This window comes from Ictidomys tridecemlineatus, chromosome X (assembly GCF_052094955.1).
Source record: "Ictidomys tridecemlineatus isolate mIctTri1 chromosome X, mIctTri1.hap1, whole genome shotgun sequence".
Classification (NCBI taxonomy): domain Eukaryota; kingdom Metazoa; phylum Chordata; class Mammalia; order Rodentia; family Sciuridae; genus Ictidomys; species Ictidomys tridecemlineatus.
The window spans coordinates 17,154,368-17,181,813 of NC_135493.1; the positions used below are offsets into that span (position 1 = coordinate 17,154,368).

At 37.7% G+C, this 27,446-nt stretch overlaps 1 protein-coding gene across 2 annotated transcripts; it reads left to right on the top strand.

Moving 5' to 3' along the window:
* Nucleotides 1-1,998: 1,998 nt before the first annotated feature.
* Mospd1 (motile sperm domain containing 1) lies at nucleotides 1,999-26,928 on the top strand. Of its 2 annotated transcripts, none has more exons than XM_005337672.5 (6): nucleotides 1,999-2,129; nucleotides 14,830-15,083; nucleotides 15,197-15,272; nucleotides 17,181-17,398; nucleotides 23,193-23,354; nucleotides 25,398-26,928. In XM_005337672.5, exons 2-6 carry the CDS (start codon nucleotides 14,930-14,932, stop codon nucleotides 25,427-25,429), a joined length of 642 nt encoding a protein of 213 aa, XP_005337729.1. In that variant the 5' UTR covers nucleotides 1,999-2,129; nucleotides 14,830-14,929; the 3' UTR covers nucleotides 25,430-26,928. The 2 variants fall into 2 exon arrangements, with proteins under 2 accessions (XP_005337729.1, XP_021590484.1); XM_021734809.3 differs by lacking the exon at nucleotides 1,999-2,129 and adding an exon at nucleotides 2,143-2,385.
* Nucleotides 26,929-27,446: the final 518 nt, after the last annotated feature.

The window sequence follows — 27,446 nt, forward strand, 5'->3', positions numbered from 1 at the left end:
CAGTGAATCTGTTTTTAACAAGGGATCCAGATCATTCTTATCCTTAGGTAAATTTGGGAGACCATGATCTAAAGCATTGTCCCCAGGAATTTTCAATAAAGCCTGTTAATTCCTAAGGTTGAATCCAAAACACACATGCCTAAGTTGTAGAATATCAAGAATATTTAAAATGTAATAAAACAGAAATCATGTTGGAAAAGCATCCTGTAGTTTACATTATCACATATACCATATACAACATCATATTAAAGCCTCCTAAGAGCCTGGTAAGCTGTGTTGGCCAAGGATTCTTGTCCCTATTTTAGGGATGAGGAACCCCTGCCATGGTGTATCTTGTAATATAATTGAGGAGAAAGCAAATATACCTTAAAAGATAACAGATACCCACTTTTGAAAAAGAATGTTTTATAACAGACAACATGCAAGGTTTGAAATGATGTGGAGCCCAAGGGTAGCCTGAAGCAAATAGGAGTCAAATGTCACGTAAATCAAGGAGACACATCTGCATTTGGAAACTCAGTTATTTTCCATGGGCATCATATACTTTTCTATGCTCAATTCTTATATGAGCTATACCAATTACATTTTCCACAACCACATATTGTACCACAAACCAGTCTGACCTGCAAGGGAAGTACAAGCGTTAGTCCTTTTGCAATGCTCTGCTGCCTAACCAGTTTGTGTTTACAAAAGCAACCCATGGCCAGGTCAAGATGAAGATGTGCTGGTGAAGGGAAGGTAGTTGTTATATGAGGCCCTTTCCAGAATCTTTTCTGGGCTTACTTAGAGCTTCTGATAAGTGGAAATATTTCATTTCATCACATTGTTTTAGTGTCTTTTCTGGATCAGGCAGTGTATGGGCAGCTATGGGCTAGTTCTGAGGTATTTATAGTCTAGGCAGGAGAGAAAGGAAGACATACACATGACTAGTGATTACCTTAGGAAGAATTGCAAAGCAGAATAAACTATATTCTATGGTGATAGAGCAGGAATTAATAATTCTCATGGAAAATTCTGGAAGGTTTATGGAGAAAAATGGCATTTCCATGGGGACTTGAAAGATGGGTACGTATTCCAAAGAGAGATAAAGACAATTATAGAGTAAGGGAAATCTTTGAGCAAAGATATCAGAGGCCTGAGCCTAAGGGATATCTACTGGCATGTCATAGCTTGGTTGGGACAACTAGAGAGAATTCTTTGGGCTTTATAGTTGTGGAGTGGGATCATAGCCATTGCACCTTACTCTTCATTTCTGAACAAAATTAAAGTTAAATTTTGAAAATTTTATCTTTAATAATACCCCAAGAGGCCTATGGGAGTTGGTGACAATGTAGCCTCTTTTCAAGGAGTATTTGGGGCAACCAATAGTGGTGAGTTGTCCTAGGTTCCACTGTATTTTATGGATGGCCAGTTTATTTGATGGGAGTATTGGGTGCATCCAAAGAGGATTGCCAAAGGCCTTATGTACCATGCTAAAGGGTTGTAGGTTCAGCTGAGACTGAAAGGGGTTAAGCAGAATGACAGGGATATTTATTTATCTATCTATCTATCATCTATCTTTGTATCTATCTTAGATCCCTCTTGCTGCTGTTTGGGAGATGGTTTAGACAGAGGGAAGAGTGGAAGAGTCCAAACAGGAGATTACTGCAGCAGTCCAAGCAAAAGTCTAAACACCGTCTGTGTGCTGGACTCTGCCATGGAGTTGAGAAAGAGGAACTGTCAATAGGACATGCCTCAGAGGTAGAATCAACTAGCTTAAGTATTCACTGGGTGTGTGTGGGATGGAGGAGGGGAGTAAGACTGGTCAGGAGTTAGTGCAAAGAGAGGTGGCCTTCTGAGTCTCTAGTCGCCTCAAGGGGATCCGGAGGGAGAGGCAGCTTAGAGGAAAAGAAGTTTGTCTTAAGCAAAAGAAAGAAACCCGAGAGACCAGGTGGCGACACCGAAGCCCCGCCCCCGACTCCACCTCCTCTCCCTCTTCCCACCCACCCCCGAGCCAGACTCATCCTCGAGGGCGGGGAGAGGTGGCATTTGAGTCCTCCGGTATCCCAGCAGGCAGTGCAGTCTGGAGACGCTGACAAAGGAGTGAAGGAGCAGTCGCAGCTGCTTTCCGAGGAGCCGGTGTTGCCGAGGTGAGAGTCCCCCACCGTCCAGTCACCCACTTCCTCCGACTTCAGGAAAACATAGAAGTTACGTGGCCGAGAGCCTCCGCCAAAAGAACAACCCGTACCCAAAGCCTGGGCTTGGCGCGGTGACTGACAGCGGGGCTCAGCAGTGCCGGGATGCGGGTGGGCGGTGGGCAGGAGCAGAGGGGCTCCTTACTGCCCGGTCTCTGAGTGTCAGTGTCCCCGCTGCTCGCGGCTCCTCGTTGCAGGATCCGGCCAGCTGGTATGTGGCTCTCCCTTGCCCGGGCGAAGGCAGTCTCGGGAGCCTCCGGGTGCCTGCCCGGTGGAGTTCGGTTGCCCCGGGGATGCGGCTCCAGGGACAACTCTTCGGCGGACGTTGCAAGGAGGGCTGGGGGAGGGAGGTTGGCTCCCTGTCCGGGGTGACACTGTCCTCACCCTTCCTCCAGCCTACCAGTCCCCCCAGCGAGCTACTGGAAGGAAATGGAGGGGGGGGGAGCTGGAGCGTGGCGTCCCGGGATGGCTTCAGCTCTGCTCTGTTTGCTTGAAGGCAGATGAAAGTGGGATGGAGAGCCAGGGTAGGAGAGCGAATGCTTTCTTGGAACTATGGGGTGGGGGGAGACAGGGGTACGTGGCCTGTATCCTTTACCCCTCCCTGGACCTTCGCACGGATCCTGATGGTTGCACCAGCTGCTCGGCTGTAAACAGGCTCACATGACTGGTTTCACATGGAGCGGGCCGGTGTGGGGACGAGGGCTGGAGAGGCTGGGCCCAATCAGGTGGAGCTGAAGTCTGAGGACGGACTACTCCCCTCCCAACCCTCCAGCCCCAGCCCCTTAATCAATGCTCTCGCATTTCTCCTTTGGGGAAAGTAACTGACATCTGCCCTCTCCAGATCGAAGTGGTATTTCTGTCTCACTACAATCCAAGGAATCTCACGGCTGGGAGCGAGGGGGCAAATATGAAGTGAAAACGGGTTCTTTGGGTTTTGCCTAGAAAGCAGTCCTGTTCTTTCAGCATGCATGCATTCTCAAATGTAAATTCCAGACAAAAGGAGACTTTTTCCGGGCAAGGCACACATGGGATTTAATGCATTCTTGATGAAAATCTTGTCCTCGCTTCCTCTAAGTTCTGAGAAATCTCTGCCTATAAAATATCACATTCATGAAATTGACTGAGGGGTGGACACCAACCTTTAGATTACACATATTTGCTATAAAGTGTGGGAAATTTTGGAAAACAGGAAACAGGGCCAAATGTATCCCACAAGTTACTGACATCTACATACCCTGACAGGATGAGACGTGGAACTAGTTACTGAAGCATTTCTAGAACTCTCAAAACAACAATGGATATTTTAAATTGGGGAATTTTTGAAATCTATAAGGGGTAGTTGTGAGTAGATTTGCTTTACATGTAATATATAATTATTGTAATGGGATGTATTCAGTAAAAGGTTACTTCTGTATAGGCAAAGAAAGAAAGTAGAACAAATAGTATATGAAGGAATGCATATTTCTTCCTTAAATGGTTTATGCAGGGGATGTGGCTCAGTGGTAGAGCATTTGTTTAGCATGTGCAAGGCCCCAGGTTCAATCCCCAGCACCGCAAAAAACAAACAAACAAAAAACACAAAAAATATAGGTATATAATTTTTTTTTTTTGTACCAGGGATTTAACTCAGGGGCAATCGACCACTAAGCCACATCCCCAGCCATTTTTTGTACTTTTTTTAGAGACAGGGTCTTACTGAGTTGCTTACCTCCTCAGATTTTTTGGTTTTAATGTTTATCATTTAGTTGTAGTTGGACACAATAACTTTATTTTATTTATTTAGTTTTATGTTGTGCTGAGGATCGAACACAGGGCCTCACACATGCTGGATGAGCATGCTACCACTGAGCCACAACCCCAGCCCCAGCTCCTCAATTTTTGCTGTGGCTAGTATTTGAACTCAAAATCCTCCTGTCTCAGCCTCCCAAGGAGCTAGGATTATAGGCATGTGCCACCATACAGGCTATAATTTTAAAATGGTTCTTTCCCAATGTTTTATATTAAAATTTTTTTCAGAGTAATTTTACATCTAACTTCATTTTCTAAAAGAAAAACAATTAAGAAACCAAAAAAAGAAAGAAAGAAAAAGAAAAGTTACACCATTCCTTATTAGCCCAATAGAAGAAGTAATTTGCTACCATTTTTCTGTTTTGTTTTTATTTAAGATGGAAGATAGACTGTTTTTAAATTTACTTTTTAGTTATAGGTGGACACAATATCTTTATTTGTTTGTTTTTATGTGGTGCTGAGGATTAAACCCAGTGCCTCACGCATGCTAGGCAAGCACTTTACCTCTGAGCCACAACCCCAGCCCCAGACTTTTTTTGGTACTGGGGATTGAACTCAGGGGCACTGGACCATTGAGCCACATCCCCAGCCCTTTTTTGTATTTTATTAAGAGACAGGGTCTCAGTGCTGGGGTTGTGGCTCAGTGGTAGAGTGCTTGCTTAGCATGCGTGAGGCACTGGGTTCGATCCTCGACATCACATAAAAAAGAAATAAAGATATTGTGTGTCCACCTTCAACTAAAAACTAAATATTAAAAAAAGAGAGAGAGACAAGGTATCACTGAGTTGCTTATAGCCTTGCTAAGTTTCTGAGGCTGGCTTTGAACTTATGGTCCTGTCTCAGCCTCCCAAGCTACTGAGTGAAAGAGACTTTTAACTCTTTCCTAAAGGTTCACAAAGGAGCAAATTACTAGTGTTCGTTTGAATCTTGTTTTGCCACCTTGTAGTATTCTGGAGAATCTTTTCCTACAGTAAATATAGTAAATGATTTCTTCTTTGAGGCCCTCGATTTCCTCATCTTTGGTGATAAATGTTTGTTTTAATCTTTAAGGTTCCCTATAGCTTTCAGATTCCCTAAAAGAGTACAGTTTTTGATTGGGAACTACTTTTAGACAAAATAAGTTGGTCTAATAAGCCAGGATAGTAATATTAGTTAAATAACATCCAGTAACAGGAAGTATTCAGAATGGTAATAGAAATTGTATGCTGCAGAATTCTCATTAGATAAATTAGCCATATAGGTTGACCTGTACCTCTCTTGCTTTTCATCAGGAAATTGAAGATGGCCTCAGCTAAATCATGCCTCCCAAATTAGAAATAACAGCAACACTTCACTTTCTTGACCTTCAAGGTGTACTACAAAGTCTGATTCTTTCACTCTTTAATTCAGCTTCTTTCTGAATTAAAGGAGAAAGGCTTAACAGGGTCTCACCTTGATACTACTTTGGTAGTTAGATCACCAGAGCCAGTGTGTGCTTTTTAGCTTTTCTAGGTTTGAAATTTAATTTTGTCATGACGTTCTGAAATTATCTATCAGTCTCAGGGATTGACTCACATCAACCAAACTCACAAAAGATTTCTGATAACATGGATGCCAGGTTACTGACTTTACAGTGAGAAGTAGAACTACTAAGCAAACTAGAAGGCCCATGTACAAGTAAACAGCAACCTTTGTTCTAGACTATGTGGAAACACATAGAAATTGCTCATGACCTCCTCTGTTTAGAGGCTATGTGGAAAAAAAACTATTTTCAAACTGGCAGTTGATAGATTTGACAAGATTACTGCTTTATATGTAAAACCATTTCAGTGACACCTTTGCATTTGATATGTCCTAGTCACCTGATTAAACTTGGCTGAGCTCTAAAGCATCTCTCAAGTCTTTTCCTTTCCATTCCTACTCTCTTAGTCTAGGTCCTCATCATCTCTTCATGCCACATTCATTCAACAGTTGTTTATTTTTTATTGTAACTACTCTGGAGTCACGTGTTGTGCTTGATTGGTCAATAGCAATCACTATCCTACTTCAGATCTTATCAGGTCAGTTACCTCCTTAAAGTCATTTAGAGGGTGTGGTGGTTCATGTGTATAACAATTTTGGAGGCTGAGGCAGGAGGATCATAAGTTCAAAGCTAGCCTCAGCAACTGGCAAGACCTGTTTCAAAAAAAAAAAAAGAAAAAGAAAGAAAAATCCTCATTGCATTCTGCTGTCGTGTACAACTAAGTAAAATAATTTTAAAAATAATAATTTAAAAAACCCACATATACCTGGGCCTCAATCCCAGAATTTCAGATTCAGTAGGTCTAAGGTGGGAACCAGGAATTTCCATTTCTACCAAGCTCCCAGGTGAAGCAGTAGTTACTGCACTTTGAAAACCACCTGTATAGGGAATCCTAAACCAGATTCTTCACTTAGATTTTTGTTTTTCACAATCTACCTCCAGTTTACCTTTCCAAGTTATCTCTTGCCACTCCCCCCAGACCTACTATTTTTAACCATACCACAGTGCCAAAGCTCATTGTGTCCCTTTTATGTCTCTACACATATTCCTGGAATTCACCCCGCCCCATACTCCTATTGCAGACTCCTATTTGGTGAAGACAGACTGTCACTTTATGCTTCCACAGGACTTTTTTATTTACTGGCATATCCATATCCTAATGACTGCTGTATATGTGGTTTTTTTTCTGCTAGATTGAGGTAGATTTTAGAGGGCTAAGACAATGTTTTCCTCTTTTCTCCCTAGCATAGTACCTGGTTCTGAGTAATAAGTGCTGAAGAAATGTTTGTTGAATAAATTTGAGATTCTAAAACTTCTGAAAGTGGTATCTTGTAGCAACACGTTTCACATAACGAATTAATATAGATGATGCTTTGAGAATTGTTTATACGTCTTGAAATAACCAAAGACATTGAGATATTGTAAAACATGGGAGTAGCATGTTTATTGCAATAGGATCATACTTTTTCTTTTAAGGATTTTTTTAAAGACATTACTGGGCTGGGACTATAGCTCAGTTGGTAGAGTGGTTGCCTCACATGCAGAAGGCACTGAGTTCAATCCCCAGCACCACAAAAAGAAAAAAAAAAAAGATATTACTGTAGGGGTATTCTTTATTAGTCTTAAAACATACACTATGCAACTTTGATATCTTGCATATGGAATAGCCTGCCACTACATATCATTGGAAGCAGTCAATACCATTAGTAAAATATCAAATAACACCAAAAACATAGAAAAATATATAAACAACATTGCCTACTATTGAGCAATGAATATTAACATATAAAAGGAATATTATGACATTGTAAAAGAGTTGACTTTAAGAATATAGCCATCAAAAGTCCTAATAGTGGGAATTCAATGAGGAAGGGAGCTGTTTTTTAAGTGGGAGGGAAAAGGTTTTAATATTTGTGAGACTAAAGCCACAAAAAGTATTGCTCGTATTGTTTAGCATTTACTCGCTTTGGCAAGAACTCCACCCAGTATGGAGGACAGAGATAGCCCCTGCACCCAGATAAAAGGGGCTAGCCTGAAGGCAGAGAGCCTGGGGCTCTGAACAGAGTAAACAGCAAGAGCCAGGGAGAAAGGGCTCAGGGGTTTAGTTCAGTAGCCGAGCACTTGCCTAGCATATGCAAGGCCCTGAGTTTGGTCCTCTGCTCCGGGAAGAAAAAAAAAAAAGCCAGGGTGAGGTGGTTAAGCAGCCGATATACTGTGTCCAAGCAGATGGGTCTCTCATTTCTGGGGAAGAGTATACTTTGAACCACCCTTAACTGTTGTTTTAAAACTTTTTTTTTTTTTTTTAACATCTTGAACCACATTGGTACAAGAATCCCTGTAGAAACACTTATTTGTTTTGATTTAATTTTTCATGCAGCCTCCTTTTATTCTTTTTATTGGGGTACCAGCTATCTAAGATTTACTCTGCATCTAATTAGGATTCTTTGCCTTCTTTGTCTTATGGACAAAGTGGTTCAGGGGCACTTAACCACTGAACCACATCCCAGCCCTTTTTAAAAATATTTTATTTACAGATTGGGTCTTGCTAAGTTGCTGAAGCTGACTTTGAAATTGTGATCCTCCTGCCTAAGCCTCCCGAGCCGCTGGGGTTACAGTTGTGAGCCACTGCCCCCAGCTCTTGAAGCCTCCTCTTTCCAAGGGGAAAAAAAATGGGGGCTGTTTTTGAAGAGAGAGGGCAGGTGAGAATATGCTCTTAACGGGATTTCTGTGTTCTTTAACAGTTTTGAATCTGTGGTGGTAAAACATACTGAAACACCCCTGTTCATCTGAAAATTATCCTTTCCTTCCTCTGCTTAGTGCAAGGGAAAAGAATCACAATTTGGAGCACTGGTCTCTGGGCTGATGGTGGAAAGCATGTGTGAAGATTTCAGTGTTTGTGTTGCTTCTTGTGAGCGAGTAGTTTGCAAACTTGTCACAAGGTGGTGTGCACACATAAGGTTTTCCTTGGAGTTTCATTCAGGATTGCTTTTTCTGTGCTGTTAGTGCAGGGACAAGGCCAAGGCAGTCTCCTGTATCACCATCTCCCAGCTGCACTGTCTGCCTAGAAGGTCAGGGGCATATCAGAGCCATGGATTTCTAAGCACTGCTGGCCCAGTTTGACTCTGAGAAGCCAAGGAAGAGAAATGGAAGGGAGGGGAGAAGAGAGGCAGCTGGGGGTGCTCATTCTCTGTGCTCTCCTCTTGCCCCAACCCAGAGCCAGCAGCCACCTATGATTTATTGTGCATCTAATTAGGATTTTTTGCCTGTTTTGTGGACAAAGTATATTCAGCTATGGGTTGGGGAGTCACATTCCTTGATGGAGGAGACAGTTATTAGTAGATACCAGTAGGGCAGCTGATAATCTCAGTATCTGCTAAGGCCAACAATGAGCTTGGGTTCTAATGAGAGAAGCAAAAACAAACAAAAAACAATATGGCATATGCAGGAAATCTGATTGAAGACTCAAAATTAATCAATATAGAATAAATGTCAATATATTGAATCCATACAATAAGTATATTAAAAATACAACACTGGTGATATCCATGGAGAGCAGAATATTTAAAGGAGTGTTGCAAGGAGGGGGAATTAGAACTAGGCTTTGAAGAATACATAAAATTTTGTCATCCAGGGAGGAAGAATGGGGCAAACCTTGGTTATTAATGTCGTAGTGAATAGTTGCTGACAGCCACAGCTACATTTCACAATCAGGAAAAGAGAGTATATGTAACCCAGCAAGTGAAATTATCTCTTTTTTTCTTATAAAACTGAAAAGGAAACATGGATCAAGACAATGCAGTCTTGGTCATGACTTGAATTTTGGATCATTCTTTGAGAATTCTGATCTTCAAAAGCCAGGCATTTTTTGAGAGACAGTGTATGTGTGGCAGTCCACACCAGGGAGGCAGGACTTTTGAATTGAAACTGAAGAGATAAGGACCATAGAAGGAAGTTAAGTTTGGAGATCAGAGTTGTGTGTCCCCTTCCCTGTGCAGTGCTGGGTAACTATCTTAACCATCCTGGTCCTGTTTTCCTCATCTGTCAAGTGAGAAAGATTGGGAGTTAACATTCTTTGACTTGATGTGCACTTGGAAAGCAACTTTAAAAACCGATCTGCAGTGAGATCTTACTGGCTTAGTATATAATCTCTCCCTAGGATTTTTACACTGTATCATTTTGTAATATGGACTGGAGCAAAGAGGAAAGTGTCAGTCTCCCAGAAAACCATCAATTAAAATCAGGTGTTATGTTTCATTATGTTTGTTGGCAAAGTTGCTAATACTACTCTGGTGACCTGGTGCTAATTCTTCCCTAATTTCTACTGGTTGGAGTTTAGGAGGCAAATTTATATCAGAGCTAAGATAAGTGATAAGTGGAAAGAGGAATATGAAAAGAAATAATAAACTGCTCAAAAATGATTGAACTTTTCTTTAATGGTGACAAGGAGATGGTCTATTTATGATCTACGGGGAAATGTGTACATATTCAACCAGCAAACAGAAAGCTTCAAAATGAAAAGAATCACTTTTAAGCCCTTATGCAAAGCTAGTAAAAATTCTACTCTGACCTGTCCCAACTGACTTCTCCTTACTCTTCAAACCAAGAATTTCATGCTCGTCTATGTGGTTATTTTTGACTTCCCAATCGGATTCGTGAACCATCTCATACTCTTTTATAACAAAAGGTGGCATTAGAGTTATACAAATTCCTAAGTTGCAAACAAATCTTTGTTTTTTTCCTCATTGTAATGAGTTTCTGTTGCATGAAGTTTTAAATAATTGAAATCTTACTTAATACATAGTGTAAGGTTTCCAGTAAGTTATTTAAGGATCAGAAATTAGAAAATGCAGTTAGCAGAGATTTTAACATTGTTTCTAAATTATTTCTCCTGTTTTAAAATTAACACCTTTTCCCCATTTATGCCCTAGTAAAGTTGTTATTTTTTTTGTTTAATTCAGTCTTTTTTTTCTTTTTAGTCTTTTGTTTCTTTAAAGTAACTATTCATATGGTTCAAAATTAAAAATACAAAAGGATGTCCAGAGATAATTTCTCTCCTTTTCCTGTACTCAGCCACTCAGTTTTGTTTTATTTTTTCTCTTCATGGACTATGTGGGTATCCTTCCAAATATTTCTACTTATATCCAAGAAAAAAAAAGCCTTTTTTTGTGGGGGTGCTGGGGATTGAACTCAGGGGCACTCAACCACTGAACCACATCCCCAGCCCTTTTTTGTATTTTATTTAAAGACAGGGTCTCACTGAGTTGCTCAGGACCTCACCAATTTGCTGAGGCTGGCTTTGAACTCATGATCCTCCTGTCTCAGCTTCCCCAGACCCCGGGATTATAGACATGCACCATGGTGCCCGCTTACATATTCTTTTTTTCCCTTTTCCATACAAATGGTAGTATGTGCTTCCTACAACACTTCTTGCTTTTCTCATTTAACCCTACATCGTTTGAGGGGGTGGGGAATTGCTGGGGATGGAATCCATGGCCTACCACAGAGCTACAGCATCAGCCCCCACTTAACCCTACATTTTGAAGATCAGTCCATGAAAAGCTACACAAAGAGCTTCTTATTTCTTTTTGACAGATATCTGGTATCCCAATGAATGGATACACCATACTTAAATGAATCCCTTATTAATGGACACTTGGGCTGTATCCAGTCTTTGCTTTGAACAATTAGCTTGTATTGAATGCTAAGCTCTGTTCTCTGTACTTCACATAAATAATTTTATTTAATCCTCAGTGCTTCAAAGCAAACATTCCATATACATAACTTCATAGAAAGATATCAAATAAATTCTTACAAGTAAACTGTGGACTCAGGAGTATGGGCATTTAATTTTGACAGGTTATGTCAATTTACATGCCCACCAGCAACTGTAAGAATGTGCCTGGTGGCTTCCCACCATGTGCTATCAAGTTTTTTAAAAAATCTTTTACTAATCTGACAGGTCACACACACGCGCGCGCGCACACACACACACACACACACACACACACACACACACCACACACTTCACATCACAATATGGTTTTAATTTGCATTTCTCTTGTAAAGTTAAACATCCTTTTGTTAGCCAAGAATAATTTTATTTCCCTTTCTCAAAATAGAGTTTGCTGATTTTTATATTGAATTGGCTTTCTCAAAAATTGGTAGGCCCTCTACTAAGGAAATTAGCCATTGCCTATAATGTGAATTGCAAATGTTTTCTTGGTTTTGATTATAGTTTGTTTGTTTTGTTTTTTGTTTTGTTTTGTTTTTTTGCTGCTGGGGGTGGTGGTGCATGCCTGTAATCCCAATACTCAGGAGGCTGAAGGAGGAGAATCATGAGTTTAAAGCCAACCTCAGCAACTTAGCAAGGCCCCATCTCAAAATTAAAAAAAAAAAATTAAAAGGACTAGGGATGTGACTCAGTGGTTAAACGCCCCAGGTTCAATCTTTGGTCAAAAATAATAATAAAGATTTTTTGTTATGCAGAATTTTAAAAGTTATATAGTTAAATTCATCAGTATTTTTGGTGTCTGGTTTTATGTCATTGTTAGTCTGAGATTACAAAAAAATTTTTCCCATGGTTTCTTATAGTGTTTTTATAGCTTTGTTTTGTTTGTTTATATTTAAAGTTTTGATCCGTTTGGAATTTTCCCTGAAATAAGGAGTGAAAGATAAATTCAACTTTATTTTTGTTTAGACGGCTACTCAGTTTAACCAATTATCACTAATAAATCTGTCTCCACAAATCAGAGATGCTACCTTTTATCATAAACTAAATTCTCATCTCAACAAAGTTTTACAATGAGACAGTGCATATTATTTAGTGACATCAAATTTGGATCTTTTCTTCCTACTAGCCAAGCTTCCTATGAAAATAATTATAGAGCCTAGTATTTTCTATTGAAAAAAATAATATGCCATACTTCTGAGAGCCCATTATCCAAGTAGAAATGTGTATGGCTTTGATTAAAAGAAAGAAATTCAGGGCAAATAAAAAATGCAGAATTACAATTATTTAATCAGATGTTTTCAAGAATAATTTGTTTTATTTTATGGACATGGATGCAGTTTAGTATAATGGAAAGGAATTCTAGACTAGGGGACCTGCTGACCTTCACTACCACCAGCCTGGTCTCTTCATAATTCAACAACAAAAACAAACACTTAGAATACTGCCTGGCCTATAATAAGTGCTATCTAAGAGCTTATCAATCATCCAGTCTATATAATTAATAAAAAGTTTGTAATGTTATGAATTATTCAAATGCTAAATGTTATTTTTTAAATGATTTTTTTAGTTGTAGATGGACACAATACCTTTATTCTTATGTGGTGCTGGGGATTAAACCCAGTGCCTCTCGCATGCTAGGCAAACACTCTATCACTGAACCACAATCCCGGCCCCTGTTAAATGTTATTAATAACAAAAATTTCAGTAGACCCTATTAGCTCATCAAAACAAAACCCAGAAACAAATTCAACACTGTTATGAACTGTATATATGTTATAAAGTATATGGATATAAAGTAGACTGATTACCTGAGACAGTCCATGAATTCAGTGCCTTTTTATTTGTGGTCCCCTGGGTCTGAATACCTTCCTCCCAACACTTAAATGGGTACCTATCTTTTCTTTGAGGGGCTGTCTTTTAAATTTTTTTAAATGGTATATTACTCCTACATAATAATGGGATTCATTGTTGCATATGCATTCATCCACAGAACATAATTTGGTCAATTTCATTCCCTAGTACCCATATTTTCTTTAAAAACCACCTCACATGCCATCTTCCGGTCTCACTTCCAGGCAGACTTATTCCTATAGTCTTCTGATTCCCTAGTACTTTTTATACAACGGTATGCATTATAACAGAGGCAGTGTTATTATTTTTGTCTCACCAATTAAACTTGAATTTTTTTTTTTTTTTTTTTGGTGGGAGATTGAACTCAGGGGCACTCTGCCACTAAGCCACATCTCTAGCCCTGTTTTGTATTTTATTTAGAGACAGGGTCTTACCGAGTTGCTTAGTGGTTCATTTTTGCAGAGGTTGGCTTTGAACTCATGGTTCTCCTGCCTCAGCCTCCCAAGCAGATAGGATTATAGGAGTGTGCCACTGCACCCAGCTAAACTTGAACTTCTTGAGGGCAGGGCCTAAAAATTTTATCTTTATATCTCTGCTGGTCTCCTGATGTAGTTCCTGGCATAATAGCTGTCCATCTGAAAGAAAATAATAAAAATTTGCACATATAATTTTACAGTTTCATACTTGATAAAAGTTGAAAAGGCCTCATTCAGAAGAGCATTTGAGCCCTGCTAGCTGATAAAAGCAAGTAATTTATTCATTGGTTATATTTCCCTCTGAATGTATGAGAACCTGACCTCAAAATATTAAATGTTTTATAGCCTATTTTAAAGGTGTGAGCTACAGAGTGAAAATCATTTCTGTGATTTTATGTTTTAACTTTTGCTTTTTTTGAGTATGCTGGATCAAATCCTGCTTTTTATTTTTAAAAGTCACACTTTGGGAGGGACTTGCTGAATAAGAATATTGATTAAAATTAGATTAGGAAATAAATACAGAACTATTACACTTGACATTGAGACTTCTGCCAGCCACAACCACCTGGACCACATTCAAGTCCAGAAGGAATCCAAAAAGGCCTCTAAAGTTGGAAGAAAATAGCTCTTACGAAGCCTGTGTACTTGACATAGGAGGGGAGGAATGGTACCATGCATGCCAAAGCCCACTTAGTGACTGAATTTTCAGTTAAAATTCCAAGGCCTGCTTAGCTTGTCTTGAGTTTCAGTAGAAAACAGATTAAAAGAACTCTCCTACCCATGTTGCCAAGGCACTAAATAAAGCATTGTTGACAGGAGTGTAAAAGTGATTCTTGTGTTTTTCTCCTATAAATCTTGGAAACTTCCTTTGTTTTATTTATTATTTTTTAGTCTTTTTATTGTTTTAAAAAATCTTTAAGAGTTGATTTGGCTCACAAAATCAGTTGTGACAATACTTAGTTTATTTTCCTTTAAAAAAATATGAAGTTTATACAGTGATGTTCCTTTGATCTCACCTCTTTGAAAGGAGATGATTACTTTGAGAAAGACTTCTTTATTCTTTTTATTCAAGTATTTGTGTCATCTATCATAGGTTGAAATTCTGAATGTGAAAGGAACATGTCTAAATTTCTTTGCATGATCTGGTCAAAGCTCTGTCAGCAAGCCAAGAGGAAAGGTCAAGAGGCACATTTCCATGATTCAGGGCCTACTTTCATTCACACTAAACCTGCTTTTGTGAAGAGACTGTAGACTAATGAAAATCAGTATCATTTGGTTTTCCTTCTCCCTTTCTCCTTCTATTTCTAGATTGCCAAAATGCTTTGGAGCTTTTAACTGAAACGAAGAAAAATCCAAAATAGATCTGAGTCTGTAAAAACAGAAGCTGCAGCAAGAGGATTCAGTGCCAATGCATCAACAAAAAAGACAACCAGAGCTAGTGGAAGGAAATCTTCCCGTTTTTGTGTTTCCCACAGAGCTAATATTTTATGCAGATGATCAGTCAACACATAAACAAGTGTTGACGCTGTACAATCCCTATGAGTTCGCCTTGAAGTTCAAAGGTGAGTCTCCTAGGTCTTTCGTCATAAATTTTTAACTAGTCCCTACTAATTTTTTACTTATAGAAACTAATTGTTTTAAAAACACTAATGGCCATTGTGACTTTTTCTTTCAGTTTTGTGTACTACTCCAAATAAGTATGTTGTCGTTGATGCTGCAGGTGCAGTAAAGCCTCAGTGTTGTGTGGATATGTAAGTCAAAATCACTTCCTGGTAACACATTTTCAGTGCATTAATATTTATGTTTTTAACTGGAAAGGGATCTTGAAGTTATTCCCACATAAGCATTGGTAATCTCTTGAATTTGTGATGACATTTTGTCTATCAAAACTTAAGAAGTTTCTAAGAGATTCCAAACAATTCAACCAAATAATAATATTTCATTATGTTGGCACTGATGTCCATGTCAGTATTTTCTCAATTGTTTCTTCCTTGTAGTTTTAGTAAAGGCAGAGATATTTATGAAGTTAAAGTTCTGAGTTATTCCTTTTTAATTTTTCCCGCTGTAATAGGAAATTTAGCTTTCTTTGGAACATCCTCCTATTACAATGACATTTGAGAAACTAGTAATGCTATGATGTAAGAACAATGGTAATGTGAGTTCATCTGAAATGATTCAGCTAATAAGCCTGGAAGTTAATCTATATAAACAGGAAGCAAAGCATGTAACTTCTCATCTGTAAAAGGTTATCTGAGTGCTTCCAGATAATTGCATCTTAGAGTGTCAGATAAATGATTGTTTGTTCAAGCTGTTCATGTTTAATTTTCACTTTAGACCTAGTGGTGACCAGGTGGATCCATTGACCAGCCCTTAATTTTCGTTGCCACATCAACTTTATTTGTTTAAATCTTCTTTGAGAATAAAAAGCAGAAGCCTTTCCTCTTCAATATATTTTCTTCATCTCAAAGCTGTAAGATGATGTATCTTTGAGAATGTGTTTCTTCCCCCCACACTTTTTTTTTTTTTGCAGTATTGGGAATTGAACCCAGAAGGGCCAATGAGCTACCAATGAGCTATATTCCCAGCCCCCCTTTAAAAAGTTTTATTTTGAGACAGAAAATGTGTTTTCTAAGTTGCCTTGGCTAGCCTTGAACTTGCCATCCTCCTGCTACATACTCATGAGTCACTGGGATTACAGGAGTGCACCACTGTGCCCACTGTACATTTCTTTCAATTTTTATTCAGCCTATAATAGGCAAGGGTTATGCCAAAGAAATTTGTAGTCTAATCAATTTTGTTACCCTTGACCTAATTGTTTTGCATTCCCTAGGAAGAAGGAAGTATATCTGAAAAATGGAATTGCAAAATCTCATAAAAATTACAATGCTTTAAACACTTTCCTTTTAGAAAAATACAGAGATCTATTATTAGACTTCTGGTGCACTGGTCATAGTGGATTAATTACTTATTTGGTTGCTTATTTTTACCTGTGTGTATGTAAATCAACTTTTAAGTCTTGGGTGAGTTTTGTTAGTTGAATAATAGATCAATGAGCCAGGTGTGGTAGTGCACGCCTGTAATCCCAGTGGCTTGGGGGGCTGAGGCAGGAGGATCACAAGTTCAAAGCCACCTTCAGCAAAAACAAGGCACTGAGCAACTCAGTGAGGCCCTCATCAACTCAGCTGGACCCGGTCTCTAAATATTTAAAAAGGGCTGGGGATGTGGCTCAGTGATTAAGTGCCTCTGGGTTCAATTCCTGGTACCAAAAAAAAAAAAAAACAACAACAACAAAAAACAAAGATAAATGGCAAGAGAAATTTATGATAATGTTTGTGGGGGAGAAACTGTTTCATATATTCCTAATTAGGCAATATTGCTTTATATGGATGGCCAGAAACAAAGGTCATTGCTTTACCTATCATTCTTTTACTTAAGATTTTTGTCAGTGTTTTCAAGTATGTGCTTTCATCAAATATTTCAATTACCCATTTCTTTTGGGGTTGTACTATGATTTTTTTAGCATCATTAGTAAATTTCTATTTTTTAAAGTATTTGGTTATAGTCACTATCGTTTTACTGCATTGAAATCTCTTGCTGCATTCTGTTTGACAGGCCCCAAGAAACCTAAACAGTAGCTTTTTATTTTTTGTTGCTTTCAGTGTGATTCGTCATAGAGATGTTCGATCCTGTCACTATGGTGTAATAGATAAATTCCGTCTCCAAGTTTCTGAGCAAAGCCAGAGGAAAGCTTTAGGAAGGAAAGAGGTTGTTGCTACTCTTCTCCCATCTGCAAAAGAACAACAAAAGGAAGACGAGGAAAAAAGAATAAAGGAACATTTAACTGAAAGTTTATTTTTTGAACAATCGTTTCAACCAGGTAGTATTGCGTGTTACACATTTCTAACTTTAAAATAATCAGGGGGCTAAGAATGATATTAGAAACGTAATCTGCCACTTTAAATCTAGTCAACTACTTCAAAACTGAACCTAGAATCGGGTACCTGAAATACAGCAAGAGACCCAGAGCTGGATTTTCAGAGGAGAGAATAGCCCTAAGTAGACCAGCCTGTAAAGAGAGGGGAAATGTTACTGTAGCCTTTAAAAAGTGTAAATATAAACATATATGCATATTTTTATATGCTGGAGATTGTCTATATATTGGAGATTATATATATATATATATAATGTATGTATACATGAGACTGTAATTGGATGCTGTAAGCATCATCCTGTATGCTAGTATAATTTGGCAATTATATACTTTTGTTTCTATGACTTTCCTATATCCTTTCTCATTTAATTAGTTTGAAGGAGGAGAGAGATTGTGTTTGGCAACAGGCCAAGCTTAGTGCACTGTTCATATTATTTTGAAAAAAAATCTCATTAAAGTTGAAGTTAATTAAACTAAGTAGATTATAATATCCCCTGTGGGCTATTAATTGAATCCCTCTCCATTCCTCATTTCCTCCCAGCTTAGATATTCAGAAGTGTTATGATATATTCTTTCAACATTGACACTATGCTCACATTCAACTCTTTGGACGTCATTCCCCCTCCCTCACAACTTCTCATTATCTCCCCCCACACCAATTATGAGAGGAGGGAAATAAAATTTTCCACTGAAAAACATGGGAACTTTTTGCTATAGTGATATACAAATGTGATAGCAGCTGTCCTTCAGATTGTGACATATTGTATTTGAGGGATTTTTAAAAATCTACTTGTCATTACGTTAATTCCTAGATCCATATCAGTTTGTTCATCTTTGAATGTTTATTTCAGTAAGATAGGGAGAAGTGCCTTTTTGGTGTACTGTTGCCAAGTGTCTTCTCAGTCTGTGCACAGAGAGCTCAGATTTCCTGATGATAACAGGACTGCAGACTAGTTAGTAGATTGTTTTCTTCTCAGAAAATATTGTTAATTGACAGCACCATCTTTTCATCTTTCTAAGAAACAACCACTGAGAGAGAACCTTTGTCAAATATAACAGTGATAGATCAAAACTGTGAGGTTGACTTATGAAATGTAAGGCTCTTCCTTCAGAATGCCTCCTTTGAAACAAGAAAGGTCATTGAATGAGCATTTGTGGTGTTTTTTTGACATTAAATTCATCCATTAAAGGGGTCATTGGTGATCATTCTGTTACAACAGACTGGTTTAAAGCCAAGAGTAATAAAGGTTAAGTTTATATATATATATATATATTTTTTTTTAGGGTACCAGGGATTGAACTCAGGGTCACTTGACTGACCACTGAGGAACATCCCCAGCCCTTTTTGGTATTTTATTTAAGAGACAGGGTCTTACTCAGTTGCTTAGAGCCTCGCTTTTTGCTGAGGCTGGCTTTGAACTCACGATCCTCCTGTCTCAGCCTCCCAAGCCACTGAGATTACAGGCATGCGCCACCACAACCAGCAGTGGTTAAGATTTAACAGTTTATGTACATGTACATATAAGGAGAACTTTATTGTTTTATTTTTAATTTCTTGGAAAGCATCCTAACAACCTAAAAAATTATAGTAAGTATTGTTTTATTCTTCTTTTACTTTTATAATGAACTTTGATATCTAAAGTATATGAGAGAATTCTTCTAATTCTAAAATTGGAGTAGGTAGATGAATGAAGATAGGTGACATTGTCCTAACATGCAGTAGTTTCTGTTTTGGAGAGGAAAAAAATCTCTCAGCCATTCATGTCAGGAAGCTCATAGGAAGCAGGCACTTTGTCTTGTTCACCACTATGTCCTCAGTACTAGCACAGAGCCTGGTCCAGAGTAGTTTCACAGTAAATGTATGAAAGGGCTGAACAAACGGTCCACTCAAAATCCTGGCCAACATGCTCCATTGATGAGTAGTTAACCCACTGTAGCTAATCATCCAGAAAAAAATTGTAGTTTTTTTTCCTTTTAAGTATAATGATGACTGACTGTGTCTAGGATGACAAAGTGATATTTAAAAATTTCTCCTATTAAATTAATAATAATTTATGTCTGTTTTCCAGTATGTAGATTCTCTGTTTTTTTCATTTACGTCTCTCTGCACTAAAATGTCAAAATAAGTTGAGGGGCTGGGGTTGTGGCTCAGTGGTAGAGCACTTGCCTAGCATGTGTGAGGCACTGGGTTCAATCCCCAGAACCACATAAAAAATAAATAAATAAAATCTATTGTGTCCATCTACAACTAAAAAAAAACATTTAAAAAATTTTTATATATGACAATGGAATGTATTACAACTCATATTACACATATAGAGCACAATTTTTCATATCCCTGGTTGTATACAAAATATTAAAAATAAGTTGAGATTGTTTTCTGTAGGATTTTTTTCTGGGAAATTTTAAAAGGTCATTATTTTTTCAAGTTGTTAGCTTTGAAAACGTTTCAACAAAAAGCATATCAGAAGCATTGGAAATGCAAGTATCATGAGACTCATTGCTAAAAAATAGTTGAAGGCTATATCATGAAAAATTTGGATTTTAAAGTGTATTGAAATTTTTTCTCAGGTTTATTGTATAAAAGACATATAGCAGTAAGAAATTCAAAAGAAAAAAAACACCTTTAATAACACATACTTAAGAAATCTCCTTATGTAACTGTTCCATGTTACTTTCCAGACCATTCCAATGTGTATAAATACAATTTTATATTTTGTGAGTTTTTTCATTAACAGAAATTTAACTGTTAAATGAAGAGAAACCCACAAAGTATACTTTCATAAAATGCTAGAGCCCAGGTTATTAAAAAGATAAAAAAATGTAGCTGAATCTTAATTACCTAACTAATGAACTGCTGTGTCTTGGCTATGTTTCAGTCTTTGCCCTCTGGCTAAAGAAAATGATGCTCTTTATTATTGTTTATAATAATGCAAAATTGAAAATGACCCGAAAGTCCATCAATTTGGGAAATGATTAAATTAAGAGTGTTCATAAGACAAGGTGTTAGGCACGTATTTACAAGGATCTGATAGAATGATAGATGTTTATATATATATATAAATTTTTTTTTCAATTTGTTCTACTTAGTTGTACATGACAACAAAATGTGTATCAATTCATCGTACACAAATGGAGCACAACATGTCAATTCTCTGGTTGTACACAATGTTTATATATTGACACAGAAAAGGCTTCAAATGTATTTCTTAGTGAAGGGTGAAAAACAGTTATGTAACAGTACATATAATATGACCTCATTTATGTAAAGAATTATTTTACATGTTTATGTAGTCATTTATGAAATCTGAAAGGATATAAACCAAGCTGTTAATAACATTAACCTATCTGTAGGAGGATAGGATTGTGGAGGAAACTTTGTTTTCTATATCTTGTTTTTGTGATGCTGGGGGTTGAGCCCAGGGCCTCATATATACAAAGCAAGCATTCTGACACTGAGTTACACCCCCAGCCCTGTTTTCTATATCTTTGCACATTTTTTATAATCATGTAATATCAGGAAAAAGGTTATTTTCATTTTGTTTTTGGCATTTCTCTAAATACCAAATTCTTTGAAATTATTTTTATTGTAGGTTTGTAGTATGTGATGTAGTTATAAATCATAAATATTTTCCTTGAAAATTTCTCTTAGCAACAAATATAAATGCCAAGTTATTTGATTTATTAACTAAAATGAGATGGGTTTTTAAAGATATTTATACTATTGTTGCATCCCAAGCAATAATTATGAAATTTCAATTTGTTTTTTACCTATCTGGCTTTGGTGAGGTTCAATTAGACTTTACAACAGCTGAGGTATTAATAATTTAGAAAAGCTTCATTTAATAATAGAATGAACAGTGTTATTTCATTAATAAAACACCAAGATCGTATTGCTGTTGGCTATTTTTAATGAAAGGAAGATTAGTGAGAAAGCCACATAACAGAAAATGCTGTTGTTGGGTTTCCTAAAACTAAGGTTATGTATATTGTACATATGTAGCTAGAGCTGTAGAATAGCAGGCTTCATAATAAATCTTTGAAAAAAAAATATTATTATTATTTGGTAGCAGGGATTGAACCCAGTGGCGATTAACCACTGAGCCACATCCCCATCCTTTTATATTTTATTTAGAGACAGGGTCTCGCTGAGTTGCTTAAGGCCTCGTTATGTTGCTGAGGCTGATTTTGAACTCTAGATCCTTCTACCTCTGTCTCCAGAGCCACTGGTGTTATAGGTGTGCACCACCACACCTGGCCTCTTAATTAATTTTTAAGTGTATGTTACAGTATATAGGAACCTGATTAACTATAGGGACCTGGTTGCAGAATAGATCTCTAATAATAGATCTTGCATAATTGAGAATTACACCTATTGATTAGCAATTTTATCCTCCTCCCCCAGACCCTAGTAGCCACCATTATACTCTCCAGTTCTATGAGTTTGACTATTTTAGATGGCTCATATAAGTGGAGTCATGCAGAATTTGTTGGTAACTGCCTTATTTTACTTAGCATAAATTTGCCAGATATTGTTTCTATAGTTTTCTTCTTTATTATGAATGAGGTAGGGCAAGGAGCAAGAATTTTTATGGGCAACTTTATAACCATTCAAGTAGTGCTTTTTTTTTTTTTTTGGTACCTTAACATTTTTTACTATGGTAGCAGCATGCTATAGTTATTGGGATCAAATCTGTCTGGACACCTCCCTAAGATTGCCAGAAGATAGTGCAGCTCTCCTGTAATAGTCTTGCATGGAGGACAGATGTTCCTTAATTTATGATGGCATTATGTCCCAATGAACCCACTGTAAGTTGAACATATCAGCCAGAATTGCCTTGGTTACCCCTGGACCTCATATTTTAGCCATATAGTCCACTGTGGTGTATCAGTTGCTTCCTCTGATGATTGTATGGCTGACGTCAGCTGTGGCCCACTCCTGCTGCCCTGTATCATGAGAGTGCCATGCCTCATATAACTAGCAAAAGAGCAAAATTCAAAGTGTAGTTTCTACTTAATTCATAATGCATTCACACCATCTTAAAGTCAAGCCATCATTAAGTCAGAAATTGTAAACATAAAACAATCCATTGGAGTACAAGAAGAAAATATTGAACATCAGTTTGTTTTTAGCACATTCTGTGGTAATTCCATTAGTATGTTTTATATTAAACATACTAGTACAGAAATTGTGCATATAATTTGTAAATGTACATGCATTGATGTTACATGCTTGAACACTTTCTACTTACTATGGTGGAATATCAGGGTGGGGCAAGTTGGTGACCACTTTTTTCAGTAGGAACTTAGTAACTCATAATGCCATTTCAGCACACCATCCTGTAATGACTCAGAGCAGTTATGCTTTATAGACTTCCAGATAAGTGCAACACATAGGTCCCCATGGAATGGGAATGATGGGGGAAGGAGTCAGATAAGATAGCCAAAAGAGAATCCTAGTGTGTGGTGGCCAGTATTTTTTGTTTTGGTACCGGGGATTGAACCTAGGGGTACTCAACCACTGAGCCACATTCCCCAGCCCTTTTTATTTTTTTATTTTGAGACAGGTCTCACTAAGTTGGACCTCAAATTTGCGATCCTCCTGCCTCAGCCTCCTGAGTCACTGGGATTACAGGCATGCACCACCACACCCATCTGGTGACCATTATTTGCAAGGAAACCTTTGTCTTCAGTTTGCTTGGGTTTAGAAGCAAGCTCAGGGATTTTTGTCTTTTTACAGAAAACAGAACTGTCTCCTCAGGACCTAGTTTACTAACTGTCTTCCTGGGAGTGGTGTGCATTGCAGCCCTGATGCTGCCCACGCTGGGGGATGTGGAATCGCTGGTGCCTCTCTACCTCCACTTAAGTGTGAATCAAAAATTAGTGGCTGCTTATATCTTAGGTAAGGGTTTTAAAGATGCATTGGGGACATATGTGTAGGATTTTATGTTGGGGGGTAATGGGGTTGATTTCTTTTTTTGAAAAACGGTAAGATTGTTCAAAGGCATGTTGAGGTCGGGTGCACTTGGAGATTTAACTTTTGGCTCGCATTTAGTTCTCTTTGACTTATTTATCTCGTGCCTAAAACTCTATTTACTCCATAATTTTCCTTTTTCTGACTTCTGGTGCTATAATGTACGTATACAATGCATATATTTCATAATACAGTCTTTCTACTTGCAGGAACTGCCCCTAGAGAAACACTTAGACAAGGTGCACACTGTGATAAGGATGAACAGTGCAACCTTGCTTAATATTGTGAACCTTTCTATTTAAACCAGTTCCCTGATTTCCAGTTCATTCTTCCAGTCATCCTGGCTTCAAATCCTATAATTAATTATTTCAATTGAGCAAACATTTATTCAGTGCCTTCCATGTGTCGAGCATCGTGACTGTGGTGATGAATGACTCTTTCTTCATATTCTCCTCTCACTTCAACTCTTTCCATTATTCTTTCAGTATTCCCTACTGTGCTCTTTTTTTTTTAAATTTCTAAATTGTCTCCCCACCTTCGGTCTGTGTTCTTTCTCAGTCATCCTTCCCCTTATTCTCTTGCCCCCTGAAACCATCCATCACATTGATGTCAGATTGATTTCCATTCTGTTTTGGTTTCATAACCATTCCCTACTCAAAACTCAGCAGTTGACCATAGTCTACTGGATGAAGTGAAACTCCATAGTTTAGTGCTTAATACTCTCCACAATCAGCTGTGCCTCGTGGTGCATGACTGTAATCCCAGAGGCTTGGGAGGTTGAGGCAAGAGGATCGTGAGTTCAAAGCCGGCCTCAGTAACCTAGTGAGACCTTGTCTCTAAATAAATTCAAAAAGGGCTGGTGATGTGGCTCAGTGGTTAAGCACCCCTGGGTTTAATGCCCAGTATCAAAACCAAAAACAAACAAAAAAAGCCTCTCCACAATCTGAGAGTTCCTTGAACCAATCTTGTCTAATTGCTTCCCTATATAAATCCTTGAGTGAAGCCTATTGGGTTATTTATTGACTCTGGAAAAGTTCATCTAAAGTCCTGGTCCTCCCAGGCCCTTGCTCATGCTGTGCCCTCACCTGGAATGCCTGCCTACCCCATTGTTCTGTATCTTTTCTATCATCTTTTAAGGGGACAGTCTTTGGGGACAACTATGTTGACTGCCTCAGCCTTACATGATCATCCTCCTTTCTCATATGTGTGTGTGTGTGTGTGTGTGTGTGTATACATGTGTTTCCCTGGGGATGGAACCCAGGGCCCTACACACGTTAGGCAAGTGCTCGACCACTGAGGTACGCCCCCAGCCCTGTACTTTTTATCACTCACTCTCCTCACCATTCATTTAGGACTGAGCACATTCTTTTCTTTTTTTTTAATGTTTTTTTTTTTAGCTGTTGATAGGCCTTTATTTATTTATTTCTATGTGGTGCTGAGAATCAAACCCAGTGCCTCACATATGCCAGGCAAGTGCTCTTCCACTGAGCTACAACCCCAGCCCATAAACACATTCTCATATTATTAAATATTTATGGTCTTGTATGCAGAATCACTAAAGAAAAGCAGGAACACTGCTTCTATCTCTGTGGCCCTAGGGCCCTGATACAAATAGGCTCTTGAAGCTTCTGTTGACAAAGTTTGCTGGCTTTACTAACAATTTAAAATGGCATGTCTGCTATTATTATTAGCTGATGTGATAGATAAAGTAGGAGGTATGTGTGATGGTGAGATGAACTATGGCCAGACATTAGTGATTTAATTAAAATCTATTCAGTGAGTGCCCATTGATGTTAATTGGATTTTTTCCTGTATAATATCAACTAAATTCAAATTGACTTTGAGGTCTTGGTAGAGTGTCTGCCTGTGTGTTATATTTTATTTATTCATTGAGGTCTGAACAATTGCTTATTGAATGGAAAATGCAGTACAATGCATGTCTTTAACTGTTCTCCTGTTTTTTCCTTTCAGGTCTTATCACAATGGCTATACTTAGAACGTGAGCAAGGATTTCAACCAAGGATTTCTGAGTAAATTTATCTTGAAAATATGAATGTGGACTGCCTTTTATCTCTATTTCACTCCATTAACATGCTACAAACTATTGAATGATTTCAAATAACTGCAAATGTATAATATATATTTTTAATTTCTCTATAATTTTATTTGAAGGATGCCAACACATTATGTTACAGACAGACAGCAAGGCTGCTTCTGAGTGACACCTAGGAAACTATTTGAAGAAACTTTTTTATATCTATACCTGTTATGCAAAAGACTTTAAAACATTTGTTATTTTCTCATCTTTTTTCTAATTCACTTTGATTGACAAGGGTCGTGTGTCCTTCAAAGCTAAAGGCTGAAAAGAGCAAACAGATCAGCCTAAAAATAAAATTACATTGACTTCCTAGCTATGAACATCAATGTTACTCTATGTAAATTATACCTTGCCCTCTATCATTGTGAACAGTTGCTATGGTGTTTCTGAGAGTTTTACAGTTAATATGTGGAGGGTTAAAAAGTATAAGGTACTAAGGGATAAAAACAGTATAAGGTACTAAGAGATCATGCTTATCCTAGGGTCTCATAGAAGACCGGACATATTTAACTCATCTTGTGAACTACAGATGGGTTATGGTCCATACACCAAGCATATGGGTTTTTTTTCAAAACCTAATTGAAGTATGTTGACCTGTTTGGTCTGAGAGTTCTAAGGGAAAGTAGGCATTTGTTTAGTTAGTTTGCCCTGGCTTTACCTCTGGTTAATGCTTTATGTTAATAGGGGGAAATCCCTTTATCTTTTCTCCCAAGCCCCTTGCCTGCCTGACTGTAAGTGACTTGCCCAGATTGGGATTATCAGGTATCAGATGGTTTCTGTAGAGATGATTTTTTCACCTTTAAACTCTTAAGCTGAGAATGGAAAACCCTTGATACCTGTGTCTATTTTATATCAGTCACTGAGACATTTTTAAGTTTTTATTTATTAAAGTTTTTATTTATTAAAACAACTTTACCAAAAAAGTCCCCTAAGCACAACTACTTACATTTCTTTATAGCCTCTTCTGATATCTAATACATACATATATATATGCACGCATACACATATGTGTGTGTGCATATATATGTATATAATATGCAGTTTTAACTGTTATTGTCATAGCAACTGATCTTTTGTCTTAGGATTTTTATCTGAAAGCACAATGTATTGAGAGTCTCTTGAAAATCATCTTTCAGATCTTTTTATAGAATGAATTTATGCACTGCTACTGTAGCATTCTCAAGGAATATACGTAAAAACAAATGTATGCCTGAAATTGGTGTTTGGAGAAAACAGTTCTGCTTCTAAAAGCTTTTATGTCTAGTCTTTCATAGAAAATCATGTTTAACCATTTGGGGAGCATAAATCATTCAGTGGATAATGTCTGTACATTGTGTAATGACTGAAAAGCACATAAATATAATCTACTTTGAACTTTGTTAAAAAAATATGTTTGGGAGGCTCTCCCTCTTGTCTCTCTATCCATTTTTCAAGTCGTGTGTGTGTGTGTGTGTGTGTGTGTGTGTGTGTGTGTGTGTGTGTGTGGTAACATTGTAAAGAACAGAAATTACTCTTAAAAAATAAAAGAAAATGGAGGCATTGTTTCACACTGATAAAAAGTTTATTTGAGTTAACTCAGGAACTCAGATTTTTAACTCTCCTATTAAAGTTGTCTCAGATTTCTATGAGTTAAATAGGGAAAATAAGAACAGTGAAATATATGAGCTAGAAATGTCCTTAGTTTCTTGTTTTACCAAGGTGGTTAATTTTTTTTTTTTTTTTTTTTTGGTACTAGGGATTGAACCAAGGGGTGCTTTGCCACTAAGCTACATTCTCAGTCCTTTTTTAAATTTTAATTTTGAGACCACTTCTCACTAAGTTGCTTAGAGCCTCAGCCTCCCTAGTAGCTGACATCACAGATGTGTTAATCATGCCCAGCTGGTTAATTCATTTTTTAAAAAAATATTTATTTATTTTTAGTT

Excerpts from the sequence above, each read along its gene's own strand:
- Mospd1 (XM_005337672.5), top strand. The coding sequence starts at position 14,930 with ATGCATCAACAAAAAAGACAACCAGAGCTAGTGGAAGGAAATCTTCCC. Across the intron at positions 15,084-15,196 it reads GTTCGCCTTGAAGTTCAAAG|TTTTGTGTACTACTCCAAAT; the intron begins GTGAGTCTCCTA and ends TTTTTCTTTCAG. Across the intron at positions 15,273-17,180 it reads CCTCAGTGTTGTGTGGATAT|TGTGATTCGTCATAGAGATG; the intron begins GTAAGTCAAAAT and ends TGTTGCTTTCAG.